The following is a 25,125-nucleotide window of genomic DNA, read 5'->3' as shown; positions in this document are numbered from 1 at the left end:
GTGTATCTCAAGGACGATTGTGAATCAACGGTAAAGGATACATCATCCAGTTTGCCTTTTCCATTGCTCACTAGTCCCGTCCAAGCATTGCGTTGTTCCTCCTTCGTTGTTTTGTTCGTTATAGCCATCTCTGTTGTGATCCAGTAGAAGACCTCACCATGGACCATTAGGTCCTGTGTTACCCAGCTTTCCCAGCAGTTAAATCACGTCGCAGACCATCAGGTCTTCAGTCACCTGTGTCTTCACACGTGCTGTCTGTCCTCCAGCAGATAACCTCATTAAAAACCATCGGGTCTTCTTCTGTCATCTGTCTCTCCCCGCGTACTGTCTGTCCTCCAGCAGATAACCTCGTTAAAAACCATCGGGGTCTTCTTCTGTCATCTGTCTCTCCCCGCGTACTGTCTGTCCTCCAGCAGATAACCTCGTTATGAACCATCGGGGTCTTCTTCTGTCATCTGTCTCTCCCCGCGTACTGTCCTCCGGCAGGCTACATTTCTCGCAGACCGTCAGGTCCTTTGTCATCTGTCTTTCCCGTGTCTCCTCTTCTTCTGATATTTCCCCTCCTCCCCCGCGGGTACCTTTCCGGGAAGCTTTGCACCACCACCACCACTACCACCACCACCGCCACCACCACCACCACCACCACCACCACCACCACCACCACCACCACCACACGGCTTCTCAGAGCGGTGGCTCAAGAAGGTTCGTGGCATTCCAAATGGTATACCTCGCGTCCCGCTCCTTCCGAGGAGGAGGAGGAGGAGGAGGAGTCCTCGGGGGGCGGCTTGGCTGGAGGTGATTTTGCCTGCCGTCCGGGTCGGGGGGGAAAGGCGCGGGAGGAGCTGCGGAAAGAGAGAGAGAGAGAGAGAGAGAGAGAGAGAGAGAGAGAGAGAGAGAGAGTGAGAGAAGGTTGAATGATTGAGGACATGTTATGCTGATACTGAAGGAGTAATGGTGATTAAAGGATCAATCTAACGTCTTAGATACGACGAGACGACTCTCGAACACGACGAGACGACCCTTGAGAACGAAGTTACGGTTCTTTGAGCATAACTGTGCGAGCCCTTGAGCACGACGGCACGACCCTTGAACACGACGATACGGTCCTTGAGCACGACGACACGACCCCTTGAACACGACGATGTGGTCCTTGAGCACGACGGCACGACCCTTGAACACGACGATGCTGTCCTTGAGCACGACGGCACGACCCCGTGAACACGATCGCCGAGCACGACGCTACGACCCTTGAGCGCGACGATACAACCCCGTGAACACGATCGCCGAGCACAACGCTACGACCCTTGAGCGCGACGGTGTTCACCCATTTTGCACCCAGGTGAGCAAGATAATTATCCCATGACATTGATGAGGTAACTTTCCGCGTGGCTTGCCGCATTTCCCCGTCGTCCGCTGCCTCACAGCCACTTTAGATATTGTGCTACGGGATCACCTCACTCCTTCCAAGCGCCCTGGCAGCAGCGAGGTGATCCCTCCCTCCTCCCCGCTCAAGGAATCTGATCCTGACTTACTTCGAGGAATTACGTCCTGGCTGGTGTGATGTCTCTCTCTCTCTCTCCCCACGGGAGGTTCTATAACCGGGCCTCGTGTATCGCGACTGAGCAGGGCCCTTGGCTATGTAACAGTGGAGCACCGGTCCTACATGTGAACCACAGGTGGGAATAAACCCTAGTAGTATTGAACGGGTGGATGGCGAGAGGTAGAACACAGCGTCCGACCCTTCCAAGAACGAGTTCTCTGTGGCACAGTTTATCCGACACTTCAACACTTCACCTCCAGAATGGAAGAACCACAGGTAGAGCAGTCTGGCAGTCGATTATCATCAACCCGCCTCAGTCTGTTATAACGGTGAGGGGAGTGGTGTGGTGTGGTGGTGTGTGGGTGGGTGGTTTGTGCACCCGGGGATCTCTTACGCGCTTATTAAGACTGTTGACGCTCACTTAAGGAAGGCAGTGAACGCGATGCCCTTCGGTGATGTGGTCCACGGGATGGCTTTGTCTTCGTCAGTCAGGCTTGCGGACTGAAGTGTCTGCGCTCCCACCTCAGCCGTGGCAAGAGCGAGCTGGTGGGGGTGGGTTTACGAACCTTGTCTTTGTCGACATCACCCAAGAGACGTCTTAGGCTTGTTGAAGGGCAGTTCTCTATTGTGCCGTGCAGGTAATGCCACCACAGACAGGAGCAATGTTGTCGTGCTGTAATGGTTAAGTTTTTTTTTTTTCATACGCGTTTGTAGGTGTGTATTCAGAGGGGGGTGTAGGGAGTGGGGGTTTGAAGATATCCTATGGCGAAACTGTGTTATCCTGTGTGGTGGGTGGAAAGGAGAGGGGAGTCAGGAAATTACACGCTGGGGTTTGTTCGTGTCATACACCGCAGGTTAAGATACCTTAGGGAAGACCGAGGGGGGTTAGAGGCGAAGGAGTGTTATTATTCTCAAAGGTTTAAGCCATCACACTCGAGAGTGCTGGGCTGTCATACCTTGGGGGATGGGGTTGGGGGAGAGCTATCGGTCTCAGGGAAGCCGAGTCAACGCGCCGGAGAAGAATTTTATGGGGTCACGGCGCCACACGATCCTTAAATGCCCCGAGACTGGAAGAGGAGGGAGGATGGGAGTGGGTGGTTGGTGGAGAATAACGATAGGAGAGCTAGAGAAGGAGTTGGGGGGTTTGGTAGCAGACGGGCGGCTGTGTGGTGTGGCAAGAGAAGCGTGTGAGAGGGGCTGGTAAAATGGAGGGGCTGGAGTCGAAGCGTGTGAGAGGGGCTGGTAAAATGGAGGGGCTGGAGTCGAAGCGTGTGAGAGGGGCTGGTAAAATGGAGGGGCTGGAGTCGTGGTTCAGTGAGAAAATGGCAAGTGTGGAGGAGGAGAATCTGCCAGGTAGGACACCTTCACGACCCGCACTGATCACAGTTCGAGTGTTGTTTCCCTCCCCTCCCTCGGGGACGACTCCATCAGGAGGATGTGGCGCTCTCCAGATACGCCACATACTCCCCCACCCTAGGATCACTCTGGGATGTCTTGAGCGACGTATCGGCTGCATGAAGATGATAGATCTATTGACTTTATTTAACGATTTCTATTACCGGTTAGATTAGACGGTGATTCGGTATAATTCGTTCGGCAGTTGATGTCCATACGCAGGTTTTTGAGTCATGCATCGACAGCCACTGCGGCACCAGGGCACCAAGACCCGGGTCTTCATTTGCGGTGGTGTCTTGTAGTGCGGCGGAGGCGAGGGGTGTAGCGCGGGATCAGCACCACACTCAGTGGGGAAGGACGGTGCACCGGGATGGAGAGGGAAGGTGTGCTCGGGGAAGAGGAGGCGACGAACCAAAGTGCCTTTCCCTTGGCACCCGTGATCATTGTCTCCCATGAGACCGCGTGGACAGGAGAGGTAAAGGAAAGGAAAAGATAAGGGCGTTACGTGATGGAACAGAGAGAGTGCCTTGCCTGCTGTGGACGTCGTGACTTCAATACAAGCCAGCCAGCGGCTTGGGTAAGTCAATTAGCCTTAGGGTAAGTCATTGGTCTGGGTTAAGTCAGTGGTCTGGGGTAAGTCAGTTTGTCCTAGGGTAAGTCATTGGTCTGGGTTAAGTCAGTGGTCTGGGGTAAGTGAGTGACTTGGGGTAAGTCATTGTTCCTAGGGTAAGTCATTGGTCTGGGGTAAGTCAGTTGCTCCTAGGATAAGTCAGTTGCTCCTGGGGTAAATGAGTGACCTGGCGTAAGTCATTGGTCCTAGGGTAAGTCAGATTTCTGGGGTAAGTCATTGGTCCTAGGGTAAGTCAGTTTTCTAAGGGTAAAAGCCATTGGTCCTGGGGTAAGTCAGTTTTCTAAGGGTAAAAGCCATTGGTCCTGGGGTAAGTCACTGGTCTGTGGCGGATGGCAGGGGATGGGGAGTCTTGTGTGTGCCAGGACGCCGTCCCGGCCTCCAGAGGGGAAAAATCTTCAAACGAATTGGGGTATTGTCGACCCGATGGTCGTGATAGGGCGGCGCCGAGATCGATGGCGCCCTCCCTCCCTCGCGACGATAATCTCACATTAAAGTTCCTGGATACGACCACCCCCAGTGTCTCCAGGTGTGCGGCAGAAGGAGGTAAAACCGAACGACAGTTTGGGGGGGAAGAAAAAAGGCTTTAAGAACTCTTGTCGTCGTGGTTTGAGGCAGGTTTCCAGATAGCACAGTGCGGATGACGGTGGGATCGACCGTATTGCAGAAAGAAGAAAAAAAAAGATTTTGGGAATTTAGGCTGAAAGACGTGTTTCTTAATGTTTAGGCTGAAAGAAATATGTTTCATAATCTTTCATTTTGTCTTTGTCATGTTTTTTTCGTATTCTCCATTGCTGAATGGAAGTATGCGAGAACACACACATATATGAATACAAGCAGAAATACAGAAAACCAGGAAGGGTATGGCATACACATGAAACCCAAAACATTACAGGGAAATTGTGGCCATGCCAACTGGAAGATAAGGGAAAGTGTGGCCATGCCAGAAGGTACAGGGAAAGTGTGGCCATGCAAATTGGAAGGTCCAGAGAAAGTGTGGCCATGCCAACTGGAAGGTACAGGGAAAGCGTGGCCATGCAAATTGGAAGGTCCAGAGAAAGTGTGGCCATGCCAACGGGAAGGTACAGGGAAAGCGTGTGGCCATGCAAACTGGAAGGTCTAGAGAGAGTGTGGCCATGCCAATTGGTAGGTACAGGGAAAGTGTGGCCATGCAAACTGGAAGGTCTAGAGAGAGTGTGGCCATGCCAACTGGAAGGTACAGGGAAAGCGTGTGGCCATGCAAACTGGAAGGTCTAGAGAAAGTGTGGCCATGCCAACTGGAAGGTACAGGGAAAGTGTGGCCATGCCAACTGGAAGGTACACACGCACTGCCTGGAACGAAGAGCTTATTAATTTTCCCGACCGCAAGTGTTGACTTTAATGCCCGTGTGTGTGTGTGTGTGTGTGTGATGTGCATGTGTCGCTGTGTGTATCTTTGGTTTCTCCTCGTTAAACTTGCGGGGTCTTTTTGTTGTTTGTTCTGACGTAAGTGTGTATACATAATTACCTGTTTTTGACTGTCAGTTCTTACAGCACTGGAAGAGAGTTTTACACTCGTGGGGCGCCCCCATCTCTTGTGCAGTCCTAGCAACGGTTTGGGGATGATGTTTGACTCCCAAATCTACCACTGGCAGGGTCAGTGAATGTATACTATAGAACGTTATAGGTTCTATGCTAACTGTATCTCGTGTTGCCCCGTGTGCTAAGACCACATTTTGTTTGGCTCTGCAGGAGGGTCGTGGTGTCCCCGTGTGTGGGACCAGATGTTGTGCTGGGAACCCACGCCGCCCAACACCACCATCAGCCTTCCCTGCCCACACTACGTTCCAGGGATCATCGCCGAGGTAAGTCGGTCCAGCGCTACGTTCCAGGCGTCATCGCTGGGGTAAGTCGGTCCAGCACTACGTTCCAGGGATCATCGCTGAGGTAAGTCGGTCCAGCGCTACGTTCCAGGCGTCATCGCTGGGGTAAGTCGGTCCAGCACTACGTTCCAGGGGTCATCGCTGAGGTAAGTCGGTCCAGCACTACGTTCCAGAGATCATCGCCGGGGTAAGTCGGTCCAGCACTACGTTCCAGGGATCATCGCTGAGGTAAGTCGGTCCAGCGCTACGTTCCAGGGTCCATTTCTGAGGTTAGCAAGTCGCCTTTTTAATCCTATGTGTCGAGTGTCCGGTCATGGACAAAAATGTCTTCAAGAGAGCTAAAACATTGCAAAAAGAAGAATGTACAGAGAGCAGTGGGAAAATAGTTCTAAGAGCCATTGAAGAAAGTGGAAAATTTGTGAACAAAATGGAAGAAAAGTTGCCCTATGAAAAGGTCGAATTACAACAGTAACGAAATGCTTCGGTATGTGAAGAGTTCCAAAGCTCAGCGGTGCAAGGAAAGAAACAGACATGACAACCATCCAACCCTTGATTTCACCAACGGTCATATAGTAATCATGCAACGCGTCGTGCCCATCTTTCGCTCCGCCTCTTGGGAAAGCTTAAATGAAACCTAATCATCCGGGATTTTGTGGGGAGAACTTTTGATTATGACTTGGAAATTCCAAATTTCAGCAACCGTGGCGGAATTTTTGTAAGTTCCAAATTTCACACGACTGTGGCGGGATGTAAAGTCCCGGACTTCAGCTGTGGCGTAATTAGATCTCGCGTAGTTTCACATCTCACCGCCTTTGTTTATGTCGGTGCGTCCAGAGCATCGGTGGGGTCTAGCCCAGTCGTCCATTAGAAGGGTGTTTTCTCTCTTATCCAGTTATTAAAGCGCATGATAGGGTGTGCGATTCCCTGTTACCTATTCTTTATTACCTATTAGTTCTGTAAGGGAAGAGGAGGGGAAGCTTTACGCCCTGTGGGGCTCCATCTCTTGAACATTCTCCACTATCGTACAACTTCTTAGATTTCTGAATGCTGTCTGAACGTGCCGTGTCTTCGGTCATTATTTCATTCCATTCATCCACAATCCTTATGACATTAGAGTGTGTACGTGAGGACTGCTTGAGTGTTACGGTGAGAGGGAGGTTTTACACTCGTGTTTGTACCGTCTCTTAACCGTGTGTGTGTGTGTGTGTGTGTCGTGTCTTTACTAGTACGTATGTAGTAGGGAAGAGATCCTGGGAGGCTGTGTGTTGACCCGGCGCTTGAAATATGTCGGCGACGGGGAAAAGGCAAGCCCACAGCGCAGGTTGGCCACACGACACGTTTTAAAAAGGAGCAAAAGGTATCCACCCTAGACCTGCAGAAGTTGAGGGTTTATGTGATGAACCTTCTCTCCTACCTGCTGGAGGATGGAGTGTGTGTCGACTTCGCCCATGTTGCCGGAGAAGCGGCAGCGAGGGGGAGGAGGCAGGAGCAGGTAAGCAGCGAGCGCCTGTAGGCCATCCCACTTTATTGGCGTTCCACCAACCCTCTTCCCCTGGGGCCGATTTGTAGCCCGACTGAAATGTGCCTCCCGTCCCCCGTGTGTTGTTAGGCCGACGATGGTGCGGTGCGCGGTGGGAAGAGTGAGTGAGTGAGTGAGTGAGGGGCAGAGCATAGGTGGTTGTGTTCGGTGGGAGGGAATGAGAAGCAGACTACAAACTTTGGGTTTAAGCTGAAGGGGAGGAGAGGCTGAGGTGGGTGGGTTTGCTGGTGACGACCGTTAACCTTGATAGCATGGACGTCGCTGATCGCGCCTCAGGCATTAACATGGAATAGACGAGGGTAAAGACTCACCTCTCGTGTCAGAGAGAAGCCATACATATTCAGGACAGAATGCCCGACAGGGGGAGCTATGCAGATGCGATGGCGATAATGTTCCAGAGGTGTTTGGAGTTCGGAGTCTTAAAGTGGGTGACGCTGACGAAGACCCTAAGGGCTTGGCTTCTGTTGCCCGGAGAGACACTCTGGGTAAGGCTGACGAAGACCCTGAGGGCCTCTGTTGCCTGGAGAGACACTCTGGGTGACGCTGACGAAGATTCTGAGTGCTTCTGTTGCCTGGAGAGGCACAGAACTGATCCGTAAGTCACGTACGGACTAACAAGGAATGGCACGAGTGGTAGAAGGCGATTGCTCGTGTCTGGCTCCGCGGAGAACCCACAGTTTCTTCCTTTATTTTTCGCAGTTTTGTAGATCTCCCAACCATTCCTCCCCTCCAGCACCTTTGATGGTCCTGTAATTCCAGCAGGGGTGATATGGCAGCAGGGATCTGCAGAGGAGTTCCCTTTCGTCGCCCATTCCTCTCTCTCTCTCAGTCTACTTGGGTATGGTGAGTGAGGGAGAAGCAGCGGTTCATAAGGAAGTCTAGCTTTGTGGTTGCCGATGTACCAGCAGGTCTGCAGGGGTTGATGGACAGTGTAACGAATACAACAGGAAGTTGGGGCATGAAAGTAAATGTTCGAAGGGGAAAAAAAAAACTGTTTCTGGATTTGATGGCGAGAGAGGAGAAGTTATGAACATCATTACTGATGTCAGGGGAAGTGGGTCAGGTGGACACATTGAAGCTCTTGGATTTTCTGATGACAGAGAATGGAAGATGTGAAGCGATGATGAAACAGGAGGGAGAACGGAATGTTCTCCGGGAGGGAGAAGGTGCTGGAAGAAGAACCTTATTAGCCCTGCAGACGAGGCTGTAAAACGACAGTGGAGTGAAAAAAAGAAATGTTAGTTCTGTACGAGTCCCAACCACTAGCTCTGAGCCAAGGGGATATTGATCGGCCGGAAAAAGCTTTTGAGCGATAGGTGTGTAAAAGAGAGAGAGAGAGAGAGAGAGAGAGAGAGAGAGAGAGAGAGAGAGAGAGGGAGAGAGAGAGAGATGTGCGAGGACAAGGAAAATAAAAGAATGGAGACATTTTGAAAGTTATTTGCGACCGTGAGGGATGGCGCGGTGGAGGTGATCGCAGGAGAGGAGGAAGAAGAAGGATTGGGACTGGGGTGTAGTGTGCTGTGTGATGGGTGTACCGGGGAGCCGTGGGCCGTGTGCAGGGAGGGTGAAGTGGTGGTGGCCAGGACGGGCGGGCCCCAGGAACACTGTATTACTACACCCGATCCCTTGTGTTGATTATGTCTCTCTCTCTCTCTCTCTCTCTCTCTCTCTCTCTCTATATATATATATATATATATATATATATATATATATATATATATATATATATATATATATATATGTGTGTGTGAGTATGTATATTCCTATTAGTCCACGGGGAAAATGAAACACGATAAGTTTTTCCAGGTGCACTTTCGTGTAGTAATCACATACCATCTATTTTGCACGTAATGATAAGCTGTGGAGCCCCTCGTATGCCACTGATGGAATGGCCGTACGGGAGCGCTCGGGATGACGTCACCGTTATTAGATTCTGCGAATCGAGGCGGCGGTGGCGGTGGCGGTGGTGTGATCAATCCACGGAAGGGTATTGCATGCGCACCTCAAGTTCAGTCCGAGAAGAAGAAGAAGAAGAAGGTTAGGGGAGGAAGGGTAGCGGAAAGCGGGATGTGTGGAGAAAAGGGGAGAGAGGGATTAAGACATGCGAGGTCTAGTGTTGGGGACAGAAGTCGGTCTTGGATGGGGAGGAAGACCGAATATGATCCTTTTCGTTTTCCAAGAATAGAAGGGGGGGGGGGGGGAGACACACACACACACACACACACACACACACACACACACACACACTTTACCTCCTCCGTCTTTGCTGCTGCCTACTTCCGTTTTCTTTCACTCGGTCGACTTAGACCCTTCTTCGCCTTTCCTCGCTGTCGTAGGACCAAGAACCTTTGTAGAATTTAACCACCTGAGCCGTCTGTAAGACCCTGTTCCGGGTGTAGAATTAACCACCTGAGCCATCTGTAAGACCCCATCCCAGGTGATCTTTCCCACACATCTGTGACGCCTGTTCTCTCGTGGTCTTCGCCAACCTGAAGAAGACCCACCCTCTCCCTCCCTCATCCATCTCTTCAGACCTGGCCCAGATAGTCTCTCTCTCTCTCTCTCTCTCTCTCTCTCTCTCTCTCTCTCTCTCTCTCTCTCTCTCTCTCTCTCTACGTAGGTCAGGCTGGAGTTTGCCCAGCAGGCACCCGGCGATCTGCGATAGATAGATAGATAGATATTATCTTAGTTGAGTTTTTGGTGTGTTTTGTGATCAATCTAGAAATAATACTTGGGACACGAAAATATAATAAAAAAAAATCGAGAAAACATATGAAAAAAAAAAAGATATACCAGCAACTACATATATACATCAGAGGAAAGACAAAAAATTTCTTTACTCTCGGTTAAACGAACAAAAACGATTCACCCGCGCGTCGATAGACGAAGATCAGACGGTAAAATATCCGCCCAGGCTGAGGGGTGAGGTAGGGGCGAGAGATGTACAGGGAGGAGGAGGAGGAGGGCGGCGGTTTATGGTCACAGGGTGATGGAGAGTGTGTGTGTGTGTGTGTGGGGAAGGTGATGGAGTTGCGGGTCAGAGGCCCGCAAAGATGGAGTGTGAGTTACTCCTGTGTAAGGTCTACTACGTTGAGGCTGGGGACGATGCAGGATTGATCGCCTCGGGAGAGCCCCCAGGGAGATGGTACATCGAGTCCAGGGAGTGTAGCACTGAGGTGAGGGAGTGTAGGAGAGGTGGGTAAGGGTGTGTGAATGAGGGAGGGCGCACAAGGCAGCGAGGGAGAGTTCGTGCACGGGGCATCCAAGGGCGCTTGAGGGAGGATTGGTATATAGTGCACGGGATGGAGAGGCTACACTAGGGCGAGAGGGAGCATATGAGCGAGGGAGAGTGTGCTTATAGGGTGGACAGTAAATAAGTGAGAGTGCACGAGGCAGGAAGAGGGGGAAATGGAAGGGACAGAGAGAGAGAGAGAGAGAGAGTGGAAAAGGGAGGGAGGACGCGTGTGAGGCTGTGAGAGAGGGAAATGTTAAACAAATCCTGGAGAGCAAAAAAAAGAAAAAGATTAAGTATTACAGCTCCAGGGGCGTGTGTGCTCGGAATACAAGGGGGCGTTAACACTGGGAGAGAGAGAGAGAGAGAGAGAGAGAGAGAGAGAGAGAGAGAGAGAGAGAGAGAGAGACTGACTTCCTGCTCACGTACAAGTTCTTACCGTGAGATTTCACCGCGTGGAAGGGGCCCACTGGCACAATCCGCTCGCTTAAACTATTCTCTTATGCTCTGCCGCCCCAGGAGGAGAGGGAGAGAGAGAGAGAGAGAGAGAGAGAGAGAGAGAGAGAGAGAGAGAGAGAGAGAGAGAGAGAGAGTCATCAGGACACGTCTGTACAGATCAGCCTCCTCAGAGCATTGGAATACATTTTGTGCAGATAAAGTGCGCTCAACGCGGGATTTAGATAAGCTAGGCACAGCAGGACACAAGCTCTGCATTGCTGCTGCAGTGGAGCTGTGTAGGGAGAGGTGGCATGTGCGAAAGGGGGGTGAAAGAAATTAAAGATAGATATATGCTTGGACCCATAGACATACACGACGTCATAGAATGAAGGTAGAAGATTTCTTCTGTTCTCTGTCCTTCGTTACTCACAGAACCAGCCGGATGTAATAACCGGGTCGCTTGAGGCCGTCATATCATAACGTGCAGGTATTTTACGCTATTGAGTACGACGGTCTACCATTCCCTCCGTGTTTCTTCTTGGTTCGTGTGTGTGTGTGTGTGTGTGTGTGTGTGTGTGTGTGTGTCTCATCCCAGAGGTCGCAATGTGTCCCACTCAGGTTCCCGGGGATATCATGCGTGTCTTTCCGCTCCGTTTAGGTCTTTGTCATCAGATGCGCATTAAAGATGGCTTCCCCTCCCTGAGAAAGCTTGCGAATGTCGCAGACAGATAGAGAGACAGAGAGATAGAAAGAGAGAGAGAGAGAGAGAGAGAGAGAGAGAGAGAGAGAGAGAGAGACAGGCAGACAGACAGAGAGGCTTTGGATTCCGCTGCGTCGTCTCTTTTGCCAAAGAAAAAGAAATTAATACCGTCTATTCCAGTTTGTTACCCGTTAAGAAGTCTTAGAACGCTGGAGGTACGAGTTGATAGATATTTCGGTCATGTCGAATAATAATAATAATAATAATCAGACAGTAGACTTTTTTTTTCCCCCTTCAACAAACAGGGAGAGAGAGAGAGAGAGAGAGAGAGAGAGAGAGAGAGAGGGAGGGAGGGAGAGGAAGGGCGAAAGAATGTAGCATCGCCAGACTATTGATAACACAGTACCTTCCATCAGACCGAACCTTCCTCTTCAGGGACCAGAAAGTTGGGCTGGCATCCGCTGACGTAATATCCCATACACACTCGTGCGAAACGAATATAAAAATTATATATATATATATATAGGTTATCCCTGGGGATAGGGGAGAAAGAATACTTCCCACGCATTCCCTGCGTGTCGTAGAAGGCGACTAAAAGGGAAGGGAGCGGGTGGCTGGAAATCCTCCCCTCTCATTTTTTTTTTTTTTTTTTTTTTTTTTTTTTTTTTTTTTTTTTTTTTTTTCCAAAAGAAGGAACAGAGAAGGGGGCCAAGTGAGGATAATCCCTCAAAGGCCCAGTCCTCTGTTCTTAACGCTACCTCGCTAATGCGGGAAATGGCGAATAGTATGAAAGAAAGAAAGAAAGATATATATATATATATATATATATATATATATATATATATATATATATACACGGGAAACGCGAACCAGCTCTTATTCCCTCACTCCCTCGAAGAGAGAAGAGGAAAAAAAGATATGAAACAGGGAAATAGACTTCGATGTGTCGTTTCCGTCGACGTGATTTTAAATAAGGACCACCGCCAAAGCGACCATGCCACCACCTCCACCACCGCCCGGAGACCCAATCAGAACCCGCGGAACACCACTTGTGGGGAGGGAGGGATGCATGGTGCGTGCGATTCAGAGCGCACCCGCGCCTTCCACGCCGCCCGTGCGAAATAACCCCACCGGCCTGGTCCTGAAAACGGTGCGTTCAGACGTGGACGGCCTGGCATTAAGCACACCTGCCTGCGTGCCTGCCTCTCTCTCTCTCTCTCTCTCTCTCTCTCTCTCTCTCTCTCTCTCTCTCTCTCTCTCTCCATGCGACACGGTCGTGAAAACTAAGCAACGCCGAATTAGCCGCTCGATGACTCCAGTCGTGTGCGTTAATGTTACCAATGGACACACTACGAGTAGTAACGGAGATTCGCGCTTGATTACGGCGAAAGACCAACTCCCCCTAACCCCTAACCCCACCCCAAAACCCCACCCCAAAACCCCACCCCAAAACCCCACCCAAAACCCCACCCAAAACCCCACCCAAACACCCCTACCCCACCCAAACCCCAAACTGGTTTATACGTCGCGAATTTCCCCCGTCGCAACGGATGGAATGCGACGTTCCCGTAGGATCCGCCAGACGGAGAGTGAGTGAGGGAGGGAGCATTATGACACACAAAATCCCATTATACTCGAATGAGACAGACGTAACCCCAGATTCCGGTAATATCGTTATGGTACGATGTATAAGGATTTTGGAGTAAGCGACCATTGGGATTTGGAGGGGGGCGTCCCCGCCCGCGCGCCCGCGACCTCCTATTGTTTATTTTGCCGCCGAGACTTTATATCGGGTCCTCGTTAAAGGAACGTGTAGGAGGGTTGTGGTTGTTGAGGATGACGCCTCCTCCTCCTCCTCCGCCTGACCTCGTTTATCATCGCCAGGGTCGTTAGACACAGCGGCTGCCCCCGTGACCTACCTCCCTCCCCCCCTCGCCCTCGTTCGCACCCCCCGTTTTAACCTCTCGCTCGCGGCGATACGAGGCTTGAACGTGACGCCCTTTTCGGTCTTTGACGAGGCCGCGTCATACGTCGTGCTCTTGGGTCGTCGGAGCGTCGTCTAAGGCCGGGGGGGGGAGGTCGTACTGTCGGAAATCAAGGGTCGTACCGTCGGGAATGTCTTCCTAGCAGTCACCATCTGGCAAAGGACGTCTCCCGCCACCTATTTTCTTGGGGTGGGGAGGGTGGTGTTGCCTCCTCCTGCCAGCTCCTCCGCCAAGCCTGGTGATGTGACTCGTCACACTCGTCCATTCTCTATCTCTCTCTCTCTCTCTCTCTCTCTCTCTCTCTCTCTCTCTCTCTCTCTCTCTCTCTCTCTCTCTCTCTCTCTCTCTCTCTCTCTCTCTCTAGCTCTCTCTCACACACCCAGGCTCTCCTCCACACAGACCTACCCCACTCAAAGTTTTAATTACCTTCCCAGCATGTCTGTCCCTCTCCCAGATACGCTGGTTGTCCAGTCCTTCCTCGCTCCCTCCCTTCCTCCTCTCCTCCTCCTCCTCCTCCTTTTTATATATTCGAACGGATCCTTCACCTATTTCATTACGCCTCCACACACACACACACACACACACACACACACACACACACACACACACACACACACACACACACACACACAGAGGAGGGTGGGAGGAGTCCACACTTGTGGGTCACCATCTCTTGAAGTTTCCTCGTATCATACAACTTCTTAAAGACGTACATGCTATCACTGTGTGTGTGTGTGTGTGTGTGTGTGTGCACCTACTGTAGCCTTGACCCGTATACGGTTCATTGGCCCTTGGCCCAGCCTCCCCCGGTCCATGGCTCAGCCTCCCCCAGCCCTGTCCCAGTCCCCTCCCCCCTCGGTCCATGGCCCAGCCTCCCCCGGTCCATGGCCCAGCCACCCCCGGTCCATGGCCCAGCCTCCCCCGGTCCATGGCCCAGCCTCCCCAATCCCCTGGCCCTTCCTCTAGCCTCCCCCGGGTCCCTCAGTCCGCCAAAATCCTCGCTGATCGCCTCAGAGCCGTGATGGTAATTAGCAGTCTGCAAAATTTCACCAACTTCTGTTACGGTCGAGATAAAACTTATTAACTGGGGATTATGGTCGTAAACCCTGAGAATCTTGAATATATATATATATATATATATATATATATATATATATATATATATATATATATATATATATATATTTATTTATTTATTTATTTATTTATTTTTATTTTGCTTTGTCGCTGTCTCCCGCGTTTGCGAGGTAGCGCAAGGAAACAGACGAAAGAAATGGCCCAACCCACCCCCATACACAATGTATATACATACACGTCCACACACGCAAATATACATACCTATACATCTCATTCTACACACACGCAGACACACACATATATACCCATGCACACAATTCACACTGTCTGCCTTTATTCATTCCCATCGCCACCTCGCCACACATGGAATACCATCCCCCTCCCCCCTCATGTGTGCGAGGTAGCACTAGGAAAAGACAACAAAGGCCCCATTCGTTCACACTCAGTCTCTAGCTGTCATGCAATAATGCCCGAAACCACAGCTCCCTTTCCACATCCTGGCCCCACACAACTTTCCATGGTTTACCCCAGACGCTTCACATGCCCTGATTCAATCCACTGACAGCACGTCAACCCCGGTATACCACATCGATCCAATTCACTCTATTCCTTGCCCTCCTTTCACCCTCCTGCATGTTCAGGCCCCGATCACACAAAATCTTTTTCACTCCATCTTTCCACCTCCAATTTGGTCTCCCACCTCTCCTCGTTCCATATATATATATATATATATATATATATATATATATATATATATATATATATATATATATATATATATATATATATATATATATATTGGAAAGGATCACAATTTTGCACGTGATCAAGTATATTCCTATGAGTCCACGGAGAAAATGAAACACTATAAGTTCCCAAGTGCACTTTCGTGTAACAATCACATCATCAGGGGAGACACAAGAGAGAAATATAACAGTCAGTTGATATACAACGAAGAGACGAAGCTAGGACGCCATTTGGTGAACGATTCCATCACTTGCTGCGTTGTGTTGGTGATGGTGGACTCTCGTGGGTTCCCCATTTCTTCAACCGCTTTTCTGTCCTCCGTAATTTCTAAGCTTCTGGATGCTCTCCACACTCAGTATCTCGTAATTCATTTCATCCCATCTATCTCCCCTCATTTTATCCTATGTATCTCCCTATTCAACCTATTTATCTTCCTCATTTTATCCCATTTATCTCCATTATTTTGTCCTTTTCATCTCCTTAGTTTATCCTATTTATCTTCTTCATTTCATCCCATTTATCTCCCTCATTTTATCCTATTTATCTCCCTCATTTTATCCAATCTATCCTCCTCATGTCATCCCATTATCTTCCTCATTTTATCCCATTTATCTTCATTTTATCCCATTTATCTTCCTCATCTTATCCCACTTATCTCCCTCATTTCATCCCATTTATCTCCCTCATTTTATCCAATTTATCTTCCTCATTTTATACCATTCATCTTTCTCATCTTATCCCATTTATCTCCCTCATTTTATCCTATTCATCTTCTTCATTTTATCCCATCTATCTTCCTCATCTTATCCCATCTGTCTCCCTCACTTTATCCCATTCATCTTCTCTCAGAGGACCTATGTTCCGTCGTTTTGTTGAGAGAGTTCTTTGTTTAAGCTCATGTTATAGCCTCTGGCTGTTCTATCCCTGCGTGTTTCGAAGACGTGTTCACGGCCTGCGCCACAGCGCCAAGTCGAAAAACTCAAAGATTCTGATGACCAGCTCAACCCCCCCCCCCCTCACTTTTCTCTCTTCCATGTGGTGGGCAAATGTATAAAGTCTGTTGCCTTTTTTATGTCTCCTCTGGACCTTCTCTCTCAGCTCTTTCTGCTTCTTTAAGTTGGGGGTGGGGTGAGGGAGTGATCATATGATTTTTTTTTCTTTCATTTTCTTAAACGTTTGCGGGTTCCAGTCACGGACAGACTGAGGTCGGGCCTTAATTAGACTGTGAAGAGGGTTGATGAGAGAGAGAGAGAGAGAGAGAGAGAGAGAGAGAGAGAGAGAGAGAGAGAGAGAGAGAGAGATGTTTACGAAGGGAGGAAAGAATACGTTAAGAAATGAATTAATAAATGGCTGTATTTACTCTGTGGCTTTTGAGAGGTGGCCTTTGTAGGCCAGGCCCGGGAACTCATGGCCTTTGACAGATGGCCTTTAAGGCCAGGCTCGGGTTCCTATGACGTTTAAAAGGTGGCCTTTATAAGCCTTTAAGTCCAGGTTCGGGTACCCATGACCTTTGACAGATGGCCTTTAAGGCCAGGATCGGGTACCCATGACGTTTAAAAAATGGCCTTTATAAGCCTTTAAGGCCAGTCTCTGGTACCCATGACCTTTGAAGGGTGGCCCTCATAAGCCTTTTAAGGCCAGGCTTGGGTACCCATGGCTCATGGCTGTGGTCCTGAGGTATGTACGCTATACATATGAGTCTCCTGAGTCGCCTTCTTGTTGAATGACTACAGTGAACCACATCTGCTGTACATGGCTGTCTTGCCCCGATTTTCGAAGGCACTTACACGTAAGGGGCTAAGTATGGTTCGGCCATGTAAGGATAAGGCACTAATGCACCAGTATTGTAAAGTATGTAGATAGATAGATAGATAGATAGATAGGTAGATAGATAGAGGATTGACACGGTCTTATACGGTTGGCTTAGAAAATGGAGCAACGCCATTGTTAAGCTCTCTCAGTAGGACACACACACACACACACACACACACACACACACACACACACACACACACACACATACACAGACACACACACACACACATACACACACACACACATACACACACACATACACACACACACACATACACACACATACACTAGCACACACACACACACACACACACACACACACACACACACACACACACACACCTGTTGCGGTCGGGTTATGGAGGCTGTAACAGACTGCGAGAGGTGTGTAGGATGTGGCGCTAAGGGCGAGGGAAGTGAGTCTCACCCAGGGGAGTCAAGTACTTTCCTGCTGTTAAAGGCATCCTTCCTGTATAGCTCCCTCCCTCCTCCTCCTCCTCTCTCTCTCTCTTTCTCTCTCTCTCTCTCTCTCTCTCTCTCTCTCTCTCTCTCTCTCTCTCTCTCTCTCTCTCTCTCTCTCTCTCTCTCTCTCTGGCATGTTCGTCATCGGGTTATCGTCGTCTACCGAGGGGGTGGTGTGTGGGGGAGGCAGGGGAGTAGTAGGAGATTCCTTAGACCTATGAATATATTATTCCAGGCACCTTTCATCGCCCACGTCCACAGATTAGTATCATGAACATGGTAATTAGCATCTCTCTCCCCCAACCCCCCGTTCCCCAAGTTTCCCGGCCTGTCCTGAGATAATGGGCGAATAATTAACACGAATAATTAACATTATCATCATACAACCCCAGGATTCCTCTCTCCTTCCCTCCTCCACCAACCCCCACCTCCTCCTCTCCTCCCCTACAACCAAGGGGAGCTCCGAGGTTGCGCTACGCTCAGTAGCCGGGGCGACATAGGAGGGGACTCTCTTGAAATGAGGAGTTGTGTGTGCTGTCGCTCCTCATCTGGCAATGGTCCAGCCTCGGCAAATCTGAGAGAGAGAGAGAGAGAGAGAGAGAGAGAGAGAGAGAGAGAGAGAGATCCTCACAAAATATCTTGTTTCCGCGTCAGGTCGAAGAGAAAGAAATCGCCCTCGTTTAAGATAAGGGAGGAGGGACCCAGTGTTTTCCCTCCCTCCCTCGCTCCCTCCCCCCCTCCTCGATCCCTTCCAGTTCCCCCTCCCTCCCTCCCTCCCTCCCTCCTCGATCCCTCCCTCCCTCTTCGATCCCCTCGAGTACGTGGGTGTTTTCCCCGGAGGCACAATCTTGCCCTCATGGTGGCGTTTGGCAGGGGCGTGAGGCGAATATCATCGGCGTTGGCGTCGGGCGGTCGGTCGGGTGGGCGGTGTTAGCTGGCTGGATGGCCGGCTGGCTGGGTAGCTGGGTGGGCGGGCGGGCGGTCGGGCGGTGTTAGCTGGCTAGCTGGCTGGCTGGGTGGTGATGGTGGTGGCGGTGGCGGCAAGTGCCTGCTGGAACCTACCGATATTCGCAAAACATCAGAGAAGGAGGAAAAATAGAAGGGGGGGAGCGTGCGTTTTCAACGCCTCTGTGCTGGGGGTATGCCGAAGCCGGAGTCTTCCTCTCTCTTGTGTTGAGTCTTGTATTGGAGTGGATATTGCTTGGTTAAGCGCGATCCGGAGGTGTTTTTCCCCCCTTAAATGTTTTAAGGTTAGGTTAGGTTTGGGTAAGTTTGGTAACGTTTTCTGTAGGTAAAGTTAGGTTTAGTATTAAGTTTGCATCGTTTCGATAAGGTTAGGTTAGGTTTGGGTAAGTTTGGTAAAGTTTTGTGTAGGTAAAGTTAGGTTTAGTATTAAGTTTTCCAGTGGGATTTAGTCGTGGCAACTAAGGGCTTATAAGAGTCATTCCCCACTGGGTTTAATGGTCGTTAGCATTCCTCCTCGAACCAGTCGTCGTAACCAAGACAATTCATTAACTGTCGTCCTCACCGGGCTGGACAGGCCGGCCCATCATACCTCGAAGTAACATCGAAGTGGCTTATAGGCTAATTGAGCCTAAGAGAGATAACGACTGTACGACAGTGAGGAGCAATTACCCGGGGTTCTAACGAGCCAGTCTATTGTCTCAAAGCGACCACACATGGTAATTAACGTTCACTTCGCCTTAGGACAACCTGTATAACGAGGCTGGATAACGAAGTAGAAAAAAAAGGGGGAATTTATCTTTTCTTTCTTTCTCTCTCCTCTCGCTTCTTCTTCACGAGTGTGTGTGTGTGTGTGTGTGTGTGTGTGTGTGTGTGTGTCGCTTTCAAGGGTGTGTGTTGTTGCCAGTCTAATGATCAAGGTTGAAAGTGGAAAAGGTGGGTGGTGGGTTGAGGGTGTGGGGGAATCTCCCTGGTTAACAAGAGTGAGTTATACAACCTTTTGATTGAATCAACCTCCGTTTTCTCTCCTTTTTTTTTTTCTCTCTTTTTTCCTTTTTTTTTAACGGTTGCATGATCAAACTTGATTGTCTCTCTCTCTCTCTCTCTCTCTCTCTCTCTCTCTCTCTCTCTCTCTCTCTCTCTCTCTCTCTCTCTCTCTCTCTCTCGTCGACGTTTTTCATCATTTTAAACTTTTGATGAGCGTGACTCTTGAAGCGTTTGTATTAGGCGCTATTGACATGGCGTAGCGCCGCTGGGGCGTATTGGATATATAAGAGAGAGAGAGAGAGAGAGAGAGAGAGAGAGAGAGAGAGAGAGAGAGAGAGAGAGAGAGAGAGAGATAAGAAAAAGACTTTGCTTCGGTCAAAGATTACACCTGAAAGCAATTATTATTATCATTATCTAAAAAGATATATATTTTCTTCGGTGGAGAGAGAGAGAGAGAGAGAGAGAGAGAGAGAGAGAGAGAGAGAGAGAGAGAGAGAGAGAGAGAGAGAGAGAATCGGCCGGGCGGGCACAGAAGGGCGTGTGTGATAGCCCATCACCCATTTTAATGAGATTAAAGCCGCTTGTGAATAAAGTCTGGGATGCCCTTATTGATCGCCCATTCATACCCTTTATTGCTGATGAATATTGACGTGTATTTTTTATTTCATTGTTTTCATTTGATGCTGCTGCTTACGTGTATCGCTCTCATGTTGTTGTTGTTGTTCCCTTGAGCACGACGGGTACGACCCCTTGAGCGCGACGGATACAGTTCCTTGAGCACAACGGACACGACCCTTGAGCACGACAGTATAACCCTTGAGCACGACAGTATAACCGTTGAGCACGACGGAGACGACCCTTGAGCACGACAGTATAACCCTTGAGCGCGACGGATACAATTCCTTGAGCACGACGGATACAATTCCTTGAGCACGACGGATACAATTCCTTGAGCACGACAGTATAACCCTTGAGCACGACGAAGACGACCCTTGAGCACGACAGTATAACCCTTGAGCACGACAGAGTAACCCTTGAGCACGACAGTATAACCCTTGAGCACGACGAAGACGACCCTTGAGCACGACAGTATAACCCTTGAGCACGACGAATACAACGCTCTTCACACCCCCCCCCACCACACCCTCACCTCATTAACCACGACGGTATGACCTTTGACCCCCCCCCCCAAAGCGGTACGACCCTTGAGCGTGACGGTGCGAGCCCTTTTGAACCACGACGGTACGACCCAAGGGTACTATGGCCTGGCCTTTGAACGAGCCCTCTGGAAAGGGTTAAACACTTGTTAATCCTTTGAGCACCCGTTCTCTCCGCCTACACCGCGCCTCACATCCTCCTCCTCCCACTATAACCTACAACCCCTCCACAACCCTCCCAGTTAGACCACGACCCTCTCACGCTAAACTTCAACCCTTCCACGTTCACCCACAACACTCCCACGTCAGCGACTCTCCTACGTTAAGCTACAACTCTCCTACGTTAAGCTACAACCCTCCCACGTCAAATTACAACTAACACTCCCACATTAAACTATTACGCTTCCGCAGTAAACTAAGCCCCTCCCACGCTATAAACCACAACCCTCTCACGTTCATCCACAACCCTCCCACGTTCATCCACAACCCTCCCACAGTAACCCACAACCAACCCTCCCACGTTAAACCACAGCCCTCCTGCGTCCACCCACAATCTACCTTCCCGCGTTAAACCACAACCAACCCTCCCACAGTAAACCACAGCCAACCCTCCCACGTTAAACCACAGCCCTCCTAAGTCCACCCACAACCAACCCTCCCGCGTTAAACCACAACCATCCCACAGTAACCCACAACCAACCCTCCCACGTTAAACCACAGCCCTCCTGCCTTCACCTACAACCAACCCTCCCGCGTTAAACCACAACCAACCCTCCCGCAGTAAACCACAACCAACCCTCCCACAGTAAACCACAACCAACCCTCCCGCAGTAAACCACAACCAACCCTCCCACAGTAAACCACAACCAACCCTCCCGCAGTAAACCACAACCCTCCCTCCCACAGTAAACCACAACCAACCCCTCCTTCCCTCCCACCCCCAGTCTACGGAGCAGGTTACACCACACATCCCCTTTACTCCCACCCCTCGTTGCATGGGCGTCACTCCCCGCTCCACAACGCTAGACCTCTCCCATGGCACGACAGGACACTGTTCACCCCACAACACACTGGGGGTCCTAACTTCTGTTCGAGGTGCTTGTGGAATATCTTGACTTGTGACCCAGGTGCTTGTGGAATATCCTGACTTGTGACCCAGGTGCTTGTGGAATATCTTGACTTGTGACCCAGGTGCTTGTGGAATATCCTGACTTGTAACCCGGTGCTTGAGAAGTATCCTGACTTGTGACCCAGGTGCTTGTGGAATATCCTGACTTGTGACCCAGGTGCTTGTGGAATATCCTGACTTGTGACCCAGGTGCTTGTGGAATATCTTGACTTGTAACCCAGGTGCTTGTGGAATATCCTGACTTGTGACCCAGGTGCTTGTGGAATATCCTGACTTGTGACCCAGGTGCTTGTGGAATATCCTGACTTGTGACCCAGGTGCTTGTGGAATATCCTGACTTGTGACCCAGGTGCTTGAGGAGTATCCTGACTTGTGACCCAGGTGCTTGAGGAATATCCTGACTTGTGACCCAGGTGCTTGTGGAATATCCTGACTTGTGACCCAGGTGCTTGTGGAATATCCTGACTTGTGACCCAGGTGCTTGTGGAATATCCTGACTTGTGACCCAGGTGCTTGTGGAATATCCTGACTTGTGACCCAGGTGCTTGAGAAGTATCCTGACTTGTGACCCAGGTGCTTGTGGAATATCCTGACTTGTGACCCAGGTGCTTGTGGAATATCCTGACTTGTGACCCAGGTGCTTGTGGAATATCCTGACTTGTGACCCAGGTGCTTGTGGAATATCCTGACTTGTGACCCAGGTGCTTGAGGAGTATCCTGACTTGTGACCCAGGTGCTTGAGGAATATCCTGACTTGTGACCCAGGTGCTTGTGGAATATCCTGACTTGTGACCCAGGTGCTTGTGGAATATCCTGACTTGTGACCCAGGTGCTTGAGAAGTATCCTGACTTGTGACCCAGGTGCTTGAGAAGTATCCTGACTTGTGACCCAGGTGCTTGTGGAATATCTTGACTTGTAACCCAGGTGCTTGAGAAGTATCCTGACTTGTGACCCAGGTGCTTGTGGAATATCCTGACTTGTGACCCAGGTGCTTGAGAAGTATCCTGACTTGTGACCCAGGTGCTTGAGAAGTATCCTGACTTGTGACCCAGGTGCTTGTGGAATATCTTGACTTGTGACCCAGGTGCTTGAGGAATATCTTGACTTGTGACCCAGGTGCTTGTGGAATATCTTGACTTGTAACCCAGGTGCTTGAGAAGTATCCTGACTTGTGACCCAGGTGCTTGAGAAATATCCTGACTTGTAACCCAGGTGCTTGAGAAGTATCCTGACTTGTGACCCAGGTGCTTGTGGAATATCCTGACTTGTGACCCAGGTGCTTGAGGAATATCCTGACTTGTGACCCAGGTGCTTGTGGAATATCCTGACTTGTGACCCAGGTGCTTGTGGAGTATCCTGACTTGTGACCCAGGTGCTTGTGGAATATCCTGACTTGTGACCCAGGTGCTTGTGGAATATCCTGACTTGTGACCCAGGTGCTTGAGAAGTATCCTGACTTGTGACCCAGGTGCTTGAGGAGTATCCTGACTTGTGACCCAGGTGCTTGAGGAATATCCTGACTTGTGACCCAGGTGCTTGAGGAATATCTTGACTTGTGACCCAGGTGCTTGTGGAATATCCTAACTTATGACCCAAGTGCCTCAGAAGTATCCTTTAACTTTGACCCTTACAACTGAGCAGTATTCTAACCTTTGACCCCCCCAGACGCTTTAAAAACGATCTTAAATCTGCTTTACCTAAACGCTTGAGAAGTATCCTAACTTTTGCCTTTGACACTCTTGAAAAGTACGTTAACTTTTGACCCACCTTCTTGAGTGCAGCGTCTTAACCCTCTCTACAGCATCTCGTTAATCTTGTTAATGTGTTATAATTTGTTATATTTCACTCAGGATCTGTGGGATCTGTGAGCTTCGTGTCTTTGTGCCAATGATCACAGAGTCCTTTATTCCCCCCAGTCCTCTTTTACTGACAACCTTAGACAGCCTTTGCTTCACCGTTAATGGCTCAGCGTCCGCCGTAACGCGTCACTGTACGGCACAGCCACCCTCACCGTAACACCTCACCGTAAAACTTCAGTCCCTCCACCATAACACGTAGCGAGTCGCTCTATGCCTATAGACGACCTATCCCTCTTTCGCCTGTAGCGCTGAGGACCCATCATCGCCTCCGACACATCATAAGAGCAACAAGTGTTCCCTTAAGAGAGTATCGGAACCCTTATCCGTGTCGGTAAATCCTATCAAATGGGAACAAATGGGATCCCAAGTCTTCCCCTCCCCACCACCCACACCCCCGTGCCGATGCTTCTTCCAGCTGATGCTCGAGGCATTATGGCCCTGTGATCCTCTTGTGTGCAATTATCTGTTCCCACTGTGCGGGAAGGGAGTTCTGCTCTTGTGGGGCCTCCGTCTCTCGTAATGTACGGGGAGGGAGTTGTACACTCGTGGGCCTCCGTCTCTCGTAATGTAGGGGGGAGGGAGTTGTACACTCGTGAGCCTACATCTCTGTTACTGTACGGGGGGGGGGGGAGTTGTACACTCGTAGGGCCCCCATCTCTTGTACTGTACGGGGAGGGAGTTCTCTCTCATGGGCCCCCATCTTTTGTACTGTACTGGGAGGGAGTTGTACACTCGTGGGGCCCCCATCTCTTGTACTTTCTCCACCACCATACTCTACGACACTCGTCGATTACTCCTATGTTGCAGATCAGCTTCTTGACATTATTTCTAACAAGTTTCTTGCTTAATTTAATGGTATGACCTCACATACTACACACACACACACACACACACACGCACGCGGAATTCAGTTTTCGCATCATCATCATCAGTGGAAGGATCGTTAGCAAACTATACGTCCTCAGAATACTTAACGGGCACCAGTTTCGGACAGTGCCACCACCACCTCCTCCTCCTCATCACCATCAGCGCCCAGTTTGGTAGACAGAGCAGCACCGAGCCCCCGAGGACCACTTCATAACCACACTACAACCTCTATGCGCTTCAGCTGTCCGCGCTCACATATCTCCCACTCCCAGAAGAAGAAAAAAAGAAACACACTGTCATTAGCACGATCATACCGAAGTGATCCTGGCACACACTAAGCAGCCGTCCGCTTCACCCGAGTCTTGGGTTCCATTCCATCATACGTACACAACCCTCTTAAACTACACTCCCTAGACAAACACGAGTTTCAAGCCTTGCGCTCCGATCACCATCGCCCAGCAGTACTCCAGCACCACAAACCCCTCATGCCCAAGGGTGTGACAACCTCGTCTCTGAAGACGCCCAACGCATACACCTCAACTCCTCCCGACACTTACCTCCTCCCCCCAGACAGACTCACAACGATCCACAAACACTTCGATGGACGTGGGTGATTTCCTGAGAGGTGTAGCAGCTCCGTGAAATGGAATCCTGGGGTCGCAAAGTACAAGGTATGCAATAGTGATGATTAGAAAAAAAAAATAGATAAATAAAGTTCGATTCAGAGGCTTTAAAGAAATA

At 50.0% G+C, this 25,125-nt stretch overlaps 1 protein-coding gene across 1 annotated transcript in view; it reads left to right on the top strand.

Annotated features, from left to right (window-relative positions):
* Nucleotides 1-25,125, top strand: part of LOC139764593 (uncharacterized) — a 190,073-nt gene that overhangs the window by 117,992 nt on the left and 46,956 nt on the right. The window contains exon 4 of the mRNA XM_071691431.1: nucleotides 5,295-5,407. Within this exon, the coding sequence (XP_071547532.1) occupies nucleotides 5,295-5,407 (113 nt within the window). The remainder of the gene's footprint in view (nucleotides 1-5,294; nucleotides 5,408-25,125) is intronic.

Source organism: Panulirus ornatus, chromosome 50 (assembly GCF_036320965.1).
Source record: "Panulirus ornatus isolate Po-2019 chromosome 50, ASM3632096v1, whole genome shotgun sequence".
NCBI classification, from domain to species: Eukaryota; Metazoa; Arthropoda; class Malacostraca; order Decapoda; family Palinuridae; genus Panulirus; species Panulirus ornatus.
The sequence above is the reverse complement of the archived record's forward strand: the minus strand, read 5'-3'. Positions and strand labels throughout refer to the sequence as shown.